Consider the following 14,332-nt stretch of genomic DNA (forward strand, 5'->3'; position numbering starts at 1 on the left):
CCTTCCGCCTCAGCCTTCCAAGTAGCTGGAACTACAGATGCATGCCACCATGCCTAGCTAGTTTTTGGTGATTTATTGTAGAGACGTGGTCTCACCAAGTTGCCCGGGTTCAGGAAATCCTCTTGCCCGGACTCCCAAAGTACTAGGATTACAGGCTGAGCCACCGTGACCTGCCAAGGCTGATTTCTTATTGGAGATCTGTTGCCTCAAATATCTGGAACCCAAGTTTAAGTAACAAAAATGTTAAGACTTTGTGGTGGGAGGTGATGGTTGTAATTGTTACTTGCACACAGTGAGCACTTGTCTTAGGCATATTCTGACCTGTGGCTTACTAGACTTATGAGAAGGAAAGGGGTTTTTGATTCTGTGACAGGCCCCAGAGTGATGTTCCTTAAGGAGGAAGAATCTTTCAGTGAGGATGGCTCTTTAAAACAGCAGGAAGATGATGGTCTCAATAGACACATTATGAAAATGGAACACAACAAAAATGAGATGTGGAGCTAAATACCAGACATCTCAACAGTTAATTTGTCTTAAAAGTTAATGTGAGTAGAATAAATGCCTATCAGTGTTAGCAATGTGTCAAAATTCTTATAATATTAAGATTGTATTTCGAGAGCTAAGGCATCTAAAGAAACTTCCATAGCCACTAAAAGGAAAAACAATTTATTATAATGGACTTCAAAGTTCCATAAATCAACAGTCTTTTATACATGTTAATGTCTTAACTTAGTCTCACATTGTAAAACACTGTCACATTTAGAGAATTCTATTATGTATGACTTGAACATTTATGAAAATATATTTAATATTTGCCTGTTAATTATATTTTAGTCCAAAGTGGTTGAGACAGCATAGCTCTTTTAGTCAGAAATTCAAGTTTCACAAGATAAAATCATGGCAAGAAGTATCAGATTGCTGTGTGAAAACATTTTAGAAAACTCATCTTAAAAAGTATAAAGAAAAAAAAAGTATAAAGAGGCTGGGCACAGTGACTCACACCTGTAATCCCAGCACTTTGGAAGGCAGAGACGAGAAGATTGCCTGAGCCCAGGGTTTCGAGACCAGCCTGGGCAAATTGGCGAGACCTCGTGTCTACAATAAATAAAAAAATTAGCTGGGCATGGTGGCATGTGCATGTGGTTCCATCTACTTGGAGGGCTGAGATGGAAGGATGACTTGAGCCCAGCAGGTCGAGGCCATGGTGGCTGTGAGTGTGCCACTGCACTGCAACAAATCATATACCTCATATATATATGGAGATGCTTTATCCCACTTGCTTGGTGAAAGACTGCAGTTTTATGTTGTTTATAGTATGGGGTAGAAATAATATTGTTGTCAATTTTAGTTACCTTTTGAAGAGGTGTGGGTGCCAAAAAATAAGTTCAGGTTGTTTTGATACCTGTCTGTTTATTTCTTAAGGCTAGTCAAGTGACTTGACACCTGTTCATTTTAAAGTGGGAGTAGGGTGATGGTGGAGATGCCTTTCTGCTAAAAGTTATTGCGTTTCTTTTACAGACTTTGTTCAATAAATCATGCATTTAAGTGAAACCAAAAGGGAAATAGGATTATAGATATGGAATTCTTATTAAAGTTACCCATAAAATATAAATAAAATGTCAAAAATGTCCTTCAAAAATAAAATAAATACACAAAGTTATGGTATCAATCTCTGACTAGTATCCTCTTTTACTCCTTCCCCAAGCCAGGGGTTTCTTTACTGTCCTGTTCAGGATGCTCCTTCTGAGTAGCTGTCTGGTGTTGTCATAGGTCACCATGCCTAGGGGCTGTCGCTTAAGAGTGCTCCATCACCAGAGCCAGCAGGCCCCACTGCCAGGAGCCCAGGGCCTGAAGAAGGCTCAGCACACTTGGTGCTGGTTCCCAGCATTAGGCTGTCTTCCTCCAAGTCATTCCCTTGGGTTTTGTCACAAGCAGGTGCAGGTGGGAAAAGGGGCTTTGAGATACTCAGAACAAAAGGAGGATGATGTGTAGGCGTCCTAGTTAATGTCCGTTTGTAAGAGCAGGAGGTGGGGTGGGGGACGGGGGGAATAGACTCTATCTTGGATTCTTTTTTTTGGAGTTGGAGTTGGAGTCTTACTCTGTTGCCTAGGCTGGAGTGCAGTGGCACGCTCATAGCCACCCCGGCGTCAACCTGCTGAGTTCAAGCAATCCTTCTGCCTCAGTCTTCCAAGTAGCTGGAACTACAGGCACGTGTTACCACTCCTGGCTACTTTTTTTGATTTATTGTAGAGATGAGGTCTTGCCAAGTTACCTAGGCTGTTCTCGAACTTGTGGGCTCAGGCAATCCCCTCACCTTGGCCTCCCAAAGTGCTGAGATTACAGGCTTGAGACATCACACCCAGCTGGATTATTTTCTTTTAAATTTTTATTTTATCTTATTAATTTTTTTTTTTTGGAGCCAGAGTCTCACTCTGTCACCCAGGCTGGAGTGCAGTGGCTTGCTCACGTCCACTGCAGCCTCAACATGCTGGGCTCAGGTGATCCTTCTGCCTCAGCCTTCCAAGTAACTGGAACTACAGGCATGTGCCACCACATCCTGCTGAGTTTTCTTGATTTATTGTAGAGATGAGGTCTTGCCAAGTTGTCCTGGCTGGTCTTGAACTCCTGGGCTCAGTAATCCTCTCACCTTCTCCTCCCAAAGTGCTGGGTTAAGAAAATTTTAAAATGTATGCCAAGATTCTTTCCTTCTTAACTTGGATGCTTTAACTGGTCTTTCTTATGGTGATTTCATAAGAGCACAGTTGGGAAGCTTTGATAACAGAAGACAAATAGAATTACAGATAAGACAACAAAAATTTTAGTCAAAGAATGAAATTCCTGCAAATGAAAAATATCCTGAAATGCTATTTTATTACTGTGATACATAAGACAACTGATAGGGGGATAAGACTTTGAGAAAAGAAAGGGAGAGGTGAAATGTTCCAGGCCTCTCTGTGTTGTCTTTCTTTGCAACTACTTATATCTTAGGATGGGTGATTATAACTGGGTTGCTAATCCAAACAGGACTGAATTAAAACTTACTGTTTTCTAATTTTTCTAGAACTTGAGATCTAAAATTGTTATGTAATTATGAAAATAGTTGCAGTAGATCTTTTGCAGTCTTCTTGCATATTTTTGATATGAAAATTGAGAGCTATCTAGTGCCTTTTCTTCACTGGAAGGTGAAGGCTTCATTTAGTGGTGAATCGACACCATGGGGTAAACCCTAATACAGTGAAAATACTTGTGTGTGTTCTAGATCAGTGGAATTTGGTAAACAAAGTTCCATTGCTACATTGGTAGGCAGGTAATCATAAATTTTAAAATAAGTTTTTTCTTTTTTTTACAGTCATATTTTGTAACAGATTATGATCCAACCATCGAAGATTCCTACACAAAGCAGTGTGTGATAGATGACAGAGCAGCCCGGCTAGATAGTAAGTAACTTCCTTTATTTGAAAGTTCGCATATCATTTTTTAAAAAGTAAGCTCTGATGTTTTGCTAGTTAAATATTATCTTTTAATATTAGATGATCTTGAATATAAGCCTATCTCTTTCACAAGTTTTGATTGGTGAGTCTGCAAAATTGGGCAATTTAAATATTCCTCAGCAAATGAAAAGTAAAGCAGTAATTGCATTGATCTTCTGGTAAAAATAACTTGAGCGTTTTCTATCCTGTTGTTGTTATAACTTGATGTATTTGTTGGGACAATTGGAGAGAGCATGTCAAGTCTCAGTTCTTCCTGCCTTTTGGCAAAGGTTAAAATGGGTGAAGTGAATATAGAAGAAGGTTCAATATTTGTTATTTTACTTAGAATTTGTAGCACAGAGGCTTTAACGAATAATGTTTTGTGTCTGGCTAAACATCCTACCTCTCCACAAAAGAAAGTCCTTTTCTTCGAATGTGTATGACTCTTAATCACAGAGATCAACAAATATATTAGTACCTGTGTGAAGTGTGCTATTGGGGCTTGGGAGGCATTACAACCTAGATTTCTCTTTTGAACTTACAGGTATCTTTTTCAGTTTTTTCCATGGAGGCAATAACAGCATCCAAGTAATTTCAGAGGTTGACTGACTTCATCTGATTAGATGTGTTTGATATTTTTAAGTTTCTTATTAGTATGCTAATATATTCTAACCACAAAGTCAGCTTGTACTGATGAGGATAAACTCTGAAAGTGTCATTAGAATATATTTGTGTGTAGTGATTTTTTTTTTTTTTTTTTGAGTTGGAGTCTCATTCTGCCACCCAGGCTGGAGTGCAGTGGCATGCTCATGGCCACCACAGCCTCACTGTGCTGGACTCAGGCAATCCTTCTGTCTCAGCTTTCCAAGTAGCTGGAACCACAGGTGTGCACCACCACACCTGGCGAATTTTTCTTGACTTATTGTAGAGACGAAGTCTGTCAAGATGCCCAGGCTGGTCTTGAACCCTTGGGCTCAGGAATCCTCTCACCTCAGCCTCCCAAAGTGCTGAGATTACAGGCGTGAGCCACCACACTCGGCATGTGTAGTATTGAAAATGAAGTACTAAGAGAGGAATGCCTTTTCTTTAAACTAAGTATAAGGCTCTCTAGAGGACCTACGTGAATTGGGCTTGCTCTCGTGGGCCCTTCTGGGAAAGCAGTTTATAAAATGAAAGTGCAAAACAGTTATATTTGTTGTTTTTTCTTTAGTTTTGGATACAGCAGGACAAGAAGAGTTTGGTGCCATGAGAGAACAGTATATGAGGACTGGCGAGGGCTTCCTGTTGGTCTTTTCAGTCACAGACAGAGGCAGGTTTGTACCACTGTTAGAATGTAGATCCACTGCTTTTGTTTAGATCACTAGACTTCTTGCATTTGGATATTTTTTAAATTGAAAAAAAGAAAAATAATAAAGTACTATATGGGGCATGGGACTTGCAGAATTCTGAAACTTGACCAAATTGATTCATTTGTTTTTGTTTTTGTTTTTGTTTTTAAGTTTTGAAGAAATCTATAAGTTTCAAAGACAGATTCTCAGAGTGAAGGATCGTGATGAGTTTCCAATGATTTTAATTGGTAACAAAGCAGATCTGGACCATCACAGACAGGTGAGAAGGAGCTGCCTTGCTGGGAAACTAGTTGTTTATAATCATGTGAGTGAACCGATAGATTTAATAAAGCATTTGAAAGTCCTAGGGTTAAAAAAAATATGCTACATGCCCCTAAATGTTTACAGCTGAGTCTGACCCATTGGACCTTATAAAAGTCACAGATGAAAAACTAACAGGAAGTAGATTTTGGGAAATTAAAATTCCAAATAGTTTTACTTTTGGAAGACTTTATAAGCCTGTAAGTATTTGTACTAACTCCACTCACATGTAATACTTTTTTGGGGTTACTTTTAACATTCAAATTTAGTTAGGTAATTTTTTTTTTTTTTTGAGTTGGAGTCTCACTTTGTCATCCAGGCTAGAGTACAGTGGCATACTCATGGCCACCACAGCCTCAACCTTCTAGACTCAGGCAGTCCTTCCACCTCAGCCTTCCAAGTAGCTGGTACTATAGGCATGTGCCACCATGCATGGCTAATTTTTTGATTTGTTGTAGAGATGAGGTCTCACCAAGTTGCCCAGGCTGATCTTGAACCTGTGGGCTCAGGCAATCCTCTTGCCTCCGGCTCCCAAAGTGCTGGGATTACAGGTGTAAGCCACTGTGCCCAGCTGGGTAGGTTTTTTTTCTTGTTTTTTTGTTTTTTGTTTTTTGAGTCAGAGTCTCACTCTGTCACCCAGGCTGGAGTGAGTGACAGAGTGAGTCACCCAGACAGCCACCACAGCCTGCGGGGCTCAGGTGATCTTTCTGCCTCAGCCTTCCAGGTAGCTGGAACTATAGGCATGCACCACCATGCCTGGCTAATTTTTTGATTTATTGTAGAGATGAGGTCTCGCCAAGTTGCCTAGGCTGGTCTTGAACCCATGGGCTTTCAGGCAATCCTGTCACCTCAGCTTCCCGAAGTGCTGGGATTATAGGCATGAGCCACCGTGCCCGGCCAGGCATTCTTTTTTTTTTGAATTGGAGTCTTACTTTGTCACCCAGGTTGGAGTGCAGTGGCACACTCAAGGCTACCACAACCTCAACCTGCTGGGCTTAGGTGATCCTTCCGCCTCAGCCTTCTAAGTAGCTGGAACTACAGGAGTATACCACTATGCCCAGCTAATTTTTTGATTTATTGTAGAGTTGAGGTTTCATCAAGTTGTCTGGGCAAGTCTTGAACCCGTGGGTTCAGGCAATCCTCTCACTTTGGCTTCCCAAAGTGCAGGAATTATAGGCTGAGCCACTGCGCCCAGCCCAGGTATTCTTAAAGTTACCCTTAAAGGCTGAATTTATTCAATGTTAATACCAAATTAACTTCATGTCAAGAATGGTTTTAATTTAAATTACACTATCTGGATTTTTCTTAAGTCACTTTACTGAATTTTATATTCTTTTAATTGCCTAACTCTGACACCAGTAATCTGTAAGCAAAGGGTATTTCATTTTTTTGGTATTTATTGTACATTTATCTTTTTATGAAGGTAGGGGAACAAGGTCAGGTATAAATTGATGCAGGCTCTACATTTTTTTTGGTATCTTTATTATTATTGTTTAGGTTTCTAGCCTCTACCCTACATCTAGAGTGTATTGTTTAAATTGTTTCTTTTGCTAGTATTTAAGTACTCTTGTTTTTTTTTTTTAAGTTGGAATCTTATTCTGTTGCCCAGGCTGGAGTGCAGTAGCATGTTCACACCCACCGCAGGTTCGACCTGCTGGGCTCAGGTGATACTTCTGTCTCAACCTTTCAAGTAACTGGAATTATAGGCATGTGCCACCATGCCTGGCTAATTTTTTGATTTATTGTAGAGATGAGGTCTTGCTGCCCAGGCGGGTCTCGAACCCGCGGGCTCAGGCAATCCACTCACCTCAGCCTCCCAAAGGCGCGGGATTACAGGCTGAGCCACCGAGCCTGGCTCCTCTTGTTTTTATATAGCCTTGTTTTAACAGATCCTAAGATTTTAATGGAAAATTGCAAACATCAGAAAAAATCGGTTGATAGCGGCATTAAAGGCAATCTTTCATTTTGTAGTTAACAGATTTTGAGATTTTTTTTGTTTGTTTTTAAAGAGACAGGGTCTCACTTTGTTGCCCAGGCTGAAGTGCAGTGATAAGATCATAGCTCATTTCAGCCTTGAGCTCCTGGGCTCAAGCAATCCTCCCACCTCAGCCTTCCAAGTAGTTGGGATTACAGGAGCATACTACCACACCTGGCTGATTTTTACATTTTTTTACAGACAGGATCTCTCAGTATGGTCCAGGTAGATCTCGAATTTCTGCCCTCAAGTGGGCTTGGGGCAGGGCTCCAAACAAGTTTTTTTAGAAAGTAATGTATACACAGGTTGAGCATCCCTAATCTGAAAATCTGAAATCCTACATGCTCCAAAATTCAAAACTTTGTGAAAGCCAACCTGATGACGTCACAGTGGAAAACTTTACACCTGATGTCATGTGATGTGTCACAGTCAAAGCTTGGCTTCATGCACAAAATTATTTAAAATATTATAAAAAATTATCTTTAGGGAATGTGTATAAAGTGTATAATAGAATTGTGTTTAGACTAAGGCCCTGTTCCCAAACTATCTCATTATGCATATGCACATACTATATTCTAAAATCTCATACACTTCTGGTCCCAAGTATTTCGGGTAAGGGATAGTCAACCTGTAGTGAAGATTGCCAGCATGTGGTATGCAGTTTCCATCTGTCTGCAACATATTGTGGCACTGGCTTTGTTGGTATATTGTAGGATTATAACATTTTTCATATAAGCTTTTTTTCTCTTTGTAAAAGTAGTAAATTCTCAGAGTAAAATAAAAAAAGCAGTGGGAGAATAATATAGGAAATGATTTCCATATTTCCATCACCTTAAAGATATGCACTGTTAGCTTAGTTCTTCTGTATTTATTTTTCTGCCTAAGTCATATAAATAGACATTAATTATGTATATGCCGAAAAGTTTAGATGTATATATGTCCAGGGGAGAAAACCAAGTAGAAATCTCATTGCTTAGTTTTCTGCTCATTCACACAGATTCTATTCTCTGAAGGATAAGCACAAAGCACGATTTTTTTCCCTCCTTATGCTTTGTCTGTCTTTTCTGGGTTTCTTGGAACCTGTACTTCAAGTGCTGACTAGTCAGCACTCAAAATCCCACTGCATTTCTCTAGTTCGTTTGTTTCCCATTCCTTTGGATAAATATTACCCACTTTCTTCTTCACTCTGTAGTGTTTTTTCTCCTTCCTCACTCTGAACTGATTAGTGATGCTTTCCTGTATCACTGTGAAATTTCTGTATGTTCCCACCTCTGGATCTATTAGCCTGAGTACCCACGTCCCCCAGCAAGTCTGCTTTCCCCACTCACATTGGATACACTGTCTTTGAGCAGCTTCTCTACCAAGCACTAGACCCCATTCTTCTCACTAACTCATGGACAAACCCCAGCAATTTTTCCACTTCAGTTGGTCTGTTTCTCTTCCACATGATCATTCTCATCAGCATGTGGTATGCTACAATGTTTCTCATCTTTGAGACAGAAAACTACAGCAAAATTTTTTAATCTCTCCCCTCTCCCCCCTTTTTTGGTGGGAGTCTCATTTTGTCACCCAGGCTGGAGGGCAATGGCACGCTCATGGCCACGGCAGCCTTGACTTGGGCTCAGGTGATCCTTCCACCTCAGCCTTCCAAGTAGCTAGAACCACAGGCGTGTACTACCATGCTGAATACCACACCCGGCTAATTTTTCTTCATTTATTGTAGAGATGAAGTCTCTCCAAGTTGCCCAGGCTGGTCTTGAACCCATGGGCTAAGGCAGTCCTCTCACCTCGGCCTCCCAAAGTGCTGGGATTGTAGGCATGAGCCACTGCGCCCAGCCTCACATTCCCCTCTTTTAATCTTATATTCCTGCTTCTCTTTAATAGTAAAACTCCTTACACTTGCTGCTTTCTCTCCTGCCATTCTTGCTTGTATTGACATCAGGTATTCAGTGCTACCACTTATGCAAATATCAGTAACATTTGACACAGTTGATGACTCTCCCCTTTTTTTTTTTTTTTAATTTTAAGTTGGAGTCTCACTCTGTCGCACAGACTGGGGTGCCTTCATACACTCACGGCCACCACAGCCTCGACCTGCTGGGCTCAGGCAATCTTTCCACCACAACCTTCCACTACCATGGCTGGCTTATTTTTTGATTTATTGTGGAGATGAGGTCTCACCAAGTTGCCCAGGCTGGTCTCGAACCACTGAGCTCAGGCAATCCTCTCACCTTGGCCTCCCAAAGTGCTGGGGTTACAAGCTTGAGCCACAATGCCCGGCTGACTCTCCTTTTTGAAACAGTTTCTTTCCTTAGCTCCTCATTCCTCCTCCCCAGTGTCCTCTGTTGGCTCCACTCACCTTCTTGTCTGTCTAGGGCAGGAGTGTCCAACCTTTTGGCTTCCTGGACCACACGTAAATTTGTAATATAGTTAGTGCATATATGTAATAAGGCCTCTTTTTTATTTTTATTGTACATTTTAGAAAAATGAGAATAGAGAACTAGTGGGAAATTTGGCCCTGTCTTTGTAAAACTAATCTGTCCATGTCTGGTTTGATGGAAATGGTTGTGATTTTTAGTGAGTTCTCAAGGTGCTCATCAGAAATGTTTGTTTGAATTTTGCTCTTTGTGTGCTTCATAGTTGAAAACAGCTGTTCACTAATGTATGTGCTGTCAAAAAGCGTCATGAATAAAGCATGATTGCGAACTTCAAAAATGGGATCATGAAGAAAATAAATGCAAAAAAACTCATGATGTTAAAATATTTTGTGGGGCTACATTACTAGGGGTCCTGGACTGTATGTGGCTCATGGGCCATGGGTGGGCCATACCTGATCTAGGAAGTCTTATGACTCTGGGTGAACCAAGACACTTGTGCCTTTCCTCCTATTCTCAAGGGACATGCTCGGTGCAGTTGAAATTGAAGTGCTATGTTAAAGATTTTTACCTTTTTAAAGCCACTTCAGAATTAAAGGCAATATCCTATAATGTCTTGGCTCCTTTGCTTGTTCTATCAACTCAACTTAGTCAGGCCACAGGGACCTTGTAAAGCTTCTCCCTCTATTTGGAGTTTACTTTTTGGTCCTCGCTAGGTTGTTTTTTTTGTTTTTGAGTTGGTGTCTCACCCTGTCGCCCAGGCTGGAGTGCGGTGGCACGCTCACAGCCACCACACCCTCTACTTGCTGGGCTCAGGCGATTCTTCTGCCTCAGTCTTCCAAGTGGAACTACAGGTGCGTGCTACCATGCCCAGCTAATTTTTTTATTTATTGTAGAGATTAGGTCTTGCCATGTTGCCCAGGCTGGTCTTGAACCCGTAGGCTCAGGTAGTCCTCTCACCTCTACTTCTCAAAATGCTGGGATTGCAGACATGAACTACCATGCTCAGCTCCTCTCTAGGTTCTTGGTCACCAGTCTGGCTGACTCTCTGTTGCTGACCCAGCCTGTTCTTTTTTTTTTTTTGAGTTGGAGTCTCACTCTGTCACCCAGGCTGGAGTGCAGTGACACGCCTCAACCTGCTGGGCTCAGGTGATCCTTCCACCTCAGCCTTCCAAGTAGGTGGAACCACAGGCATGTGCCACCATGCCCAGCTAAATTTTTCATTTATTGTAGAGATGAGATCTCTCCAAGTTGCTCAGGCTGGTTTCGAACTCCTGAGCTCTCATCTCTGCTTCCCAAAGTTCTGGGGTTACAGGCATGAGCCACCACACCCAGCTCCAGCTTGTTCTTTTCTGCCTTTGTCTTAGACGTGATCCTTTGACTTTTCTGTAGCTTCTAGCCAATTTTCTCTTAGATAACAAATGCCAATTCTCCTTGTTCACTGAATTTGAGGGTCAGCCCTGGGTGTTTCTGGCTCCTGAGATTCTGAACCTCACCAGGAACGGGAGATCAGTCAGAAGAGGCTTTACTTGCTTCCTTTTAGCTTCTGTATCTCTGTGGACTTGGCTTCTGTTATCCTTCAACCCATTTATTCAGTATTTATTGAACACCTTTCTAGGCATTGGTGATGCAGTAGATAAAGCAGTTACTGAAATTTATATTAATAGAAAGAAATCTTGAGAATTGGAATGGTTGTTTAATGTTACCACCCACCTGGTCCCTTAGAGATATGTCGACCATTTTGTGTATTCTGCCAAAGGTGTAGGAAGAAAATATAGATAAATGATAAAATATAAAAGTAGCTAAATATAATGACACATTGATTTTGAAGCTTAATACAGCAAGCAGTGTGTCAGCTTAGACAGTGGACATCATGACATAGCCAATTTCCAGTTCTTGACTCAGTTCTATTGAGAAATCAACTGTTTTTGCTATTTTGTTTTTATTGCCTTTCTCTCCCTGGCTTACCTTAGCTGTCCCTTCTTTTTCCTTCCCTTGTTAGTTGCTTAATTATTAATTTGAGAAAATAACTTACTATACTTATAATAACAGATGCCTACGTGTACTAACCCATACTCCTCTTGTCAGTACCTTTGACCACAGTGTGCCCCTTAACCTTCTGGGATTGACCCCCTTCCTTAATAATGGGGCTCTTCCAGCCTTGCCTGTGTGCTGTGTGGATCTAAACAGTTTGTAGGACATTGATTTAGGTACTGTGAGGGCTTCTCACTTTTCAGTCAGTTTTGTTTGTGCTCTATTGTTAGCACATGGAACAAAGGCATGCACACAATATTTGTTGAATGTATAAATCTGGGCATCAGTGAGTCAAGACGTGATATTAATGTGATGATTCTTTTAACATAATAGATATTTTTGAAAACAGGTTTTGCTTCTGTGAGCTTCATTAACTTGATATATCCCTAAGTGAGTGTTATGAATGTTGTAGTTTATTCCTATTAAACCCAATTTATTCAGATAAAATTACTTCATTTCTATTTTGTTCTTCTCTCTTAAGAAACATATACTGAAACATATTATTGTAAATTTCTGCTAATATTTATTTGTGTCTTTTAACTGAGTCTCCCTGGAAGTTCCCAAATGTAGTTCACCTTGGTTGCTTAAATCAAGCATTTTTGATGAGGGCTCAAATCTATCAAATCAGAATGTCCATTAGATAAGCTTTAATATTTGTTATCTTTATAAAATTATCTGGGTTGAGGAACCTCTGGAAAATACTTGTCTGTGCAGCTTTCAGTTTTCTTTTAAATTCTGGCTTAACAATGCTGTAGCTTTGTTCCACGTGTTGTCCTTTTGGTTCTTTTCTGTTTGCTTTGGTGGTAGCAATGCTGTTTCTACTTTGTAGTTAAAAGCTTGTTATGTCAGTGAGCTCCAAAGCAGCTGTGTATGTGGTTAGAGATCCCTTGACTAGAAGTGTGTGTACAAACTGCTGGATTTGATTCCTGGAAGGCAGTGATGTGAAACCATGCTTTAAAAATAAATGAATGGAGCACAGAAAACAACCTTAGCAGTGGGATTATTTTATCATCTAGACCATGACTTAATTTTTTTTTTTAAACTATGTGTAAAGATGGGTCCATTGCTATTCCTCTTTTCTGAATTACATTATGCAAGACAGGGTAGGGCAAGGTATTCTTTGAGGAATAATTGTGCAGAAAGACGAATAGCAAAATTCTAAGAACATCCTCCTTCCCAAAATCAAGTTTACATTAACAAAGCGCATAGTTTATTGAGATTAACTTGCCATATTTCTTTTTTCTCAGGATGTACTTATTTGATTAGCTGTACTCCATTGACTTAACATATATTTATGTAGTTAGCTGCCATGCACTCTTCTCAACTTTGGGTTTACAAAGACAAAAATGCCATACTGCCTTGCCTCAGAGGACAAGTCCTCGTGGGAGAACAAAAGGAAGCAGAACTCAAACTGTAGCGGGTTATGTTCGAGTTTTGTCAGTGGTAACCAAAGGGTGTGGCGGGAGCTCTGAAAACACTCTTCTGAAACAGCATCAGCACAAGGGGAAGTTTCCAATGGCTCAAGTCTTGAAAGGCTGGTGAGGAAGAAATTGAGAGTGTAGAGCTGTGAGAGAGAAGATATGATATCCCAGGAAGAAGAATAGAATTTGCGACAACATGGGGCATTTACATAGGATGGAGTGCCCCATGTCACGTTTTCTTAAAGTAGGAATTGTCCCTTTTATTTTTATGTATGTATGTATGTATTTATTTTGAGTTGGAGTATCTGTTGCCTAGGCTGGAGTGCAGTGGCATGCTCAGGATTACTGAGGCCTTGACCTGCTGGGCTCAGGTGATTCTTCTGCCTTAGCCTCCCAAGTAGCTGTAATCACAGGCATGCTCCACCATGCCCGGCTAATTTTTTGATTTATTATAGAAATGAGGTCTTGCCATATTGCCCAGGCTGATCTCGAACCTCTGGGCTCAGGCAGTTCTCTCACCTCTGCCTCCCAAAGTGCTGGGTTTACAGGCATGAACCTCTGTGCCCAGCTGGAATTGTCTTTTTTAAATTGGCTCTTTGAAGCTTTCTATTCTTACTTTGCTTCTTATTGTAATTGCTTGGATAATTTGATTGATTTATATTTCAAGCCCGTAGTCCTTATAGTACTTATGTTATTTTGAAGAGATACAATGTAAACTTAAAACTTACATAAACATTAGATATACCGATGCTATGTAGACCCTGCCTGCTACCCTGCTGGAATGCAACAGGGCACAAACTATTATGAAGTAATTTTGGATATATGTGTTTTGATGTCATAAACTAAAGATATTGTATTGAAGTTGCTGAATTTCTAGAATGGAGTATTAAGTTGGGAGAACAGGCTGGGCATGGTGGTTCATGCTTATAATCCCAATATTTTGGGAGGCCAAGGTGGGCGGATCACTTGAGGCCAGGAGTTTGAGACCAACCTGGGCAACATAGCAAGACCATGTATGTCTCTAACCCCTCCCCCCAAAAAATAGATGTGGTGACTAGTGCTTACACTCCCAGCTACTCAGGAGGCTGAGGAGGAAGGCTTACCTGAGCCCAGGAGGTCGAGGCTGCAGTGAGCTGTGATTATGCCGCTGCACTCCAGCCTGGACGACAGAGTGAACCTCTAGCTCAAAAAATAAAAATAAAAATAATGAAATAAATAAATAGGGAGAACAAACTATCTGAAGAGGTTAGAGGGCCCAACGTCTTGAGCTCAAATGGGGCCAGGAATATTTCATATTCTAATTGATCACAGTGGAAAACCTCATGTTTCTCTCCTTTTTTTTTTTGCATTGAAGTCTCACTCTGTAGCCCAGACTGGAGTGCAGTGGCTGCTCCCAGCCACCACAGCC

The 14,332-nt window shown here is 40.8% G+C and overlaps 1 protein-coding gene across 2 annotated transcripts in view; it reads left to right on the forward strand.

The window, feature by feature from the left end:
- The window catches only part of RRAS2 (related RAS viral (r-ras) oncogene homolog 2), an 88,602-nt gene that overhangs the window by 69,025 nt on the left and 5,245 nt on the right, over window positions 1-14,332 (forward strand). For both annotated transcript variants that reach the window (XM_008067938.2, XM_021717515.1), the window contains 3 exons: window positions 3,350-3,437; window positions 4,681-4,783; window positions 4,970-5,078. In XM_008067938.2, coding sequence (XP_008066129.1) covers window positions 4,716-4,783; window positions 4,970-5,078 — 177 coding nt within the window. In that variant the 5' untranslated portion in view covers window positions 3,350-3,437; window positions 4,681-4,715. The remainder of the gene's footprint in view (window positions 1-3,349; window positions 3,438-4,680; window positions 4,784-4,969; window positions 5,079-14,332) is intronic.

The sequence above is a fragment of the Carlito syrichta genome, unplaced genomic scaffold (assembly GCF_000164805.1).
Source record: "Carlito syrichta isolate Samal-C Ts95f unplaced genomic scaffold, Tarsius_syrichta-2.0.1 Scaffold309824, whole genome shotgun sequence".
NCBI classification, from domain to species: Eukaryota; Metazoa; Chordata; class Mammalia; order Primates; family Tarsiidae; genus Carlito; species Carlito syrichta.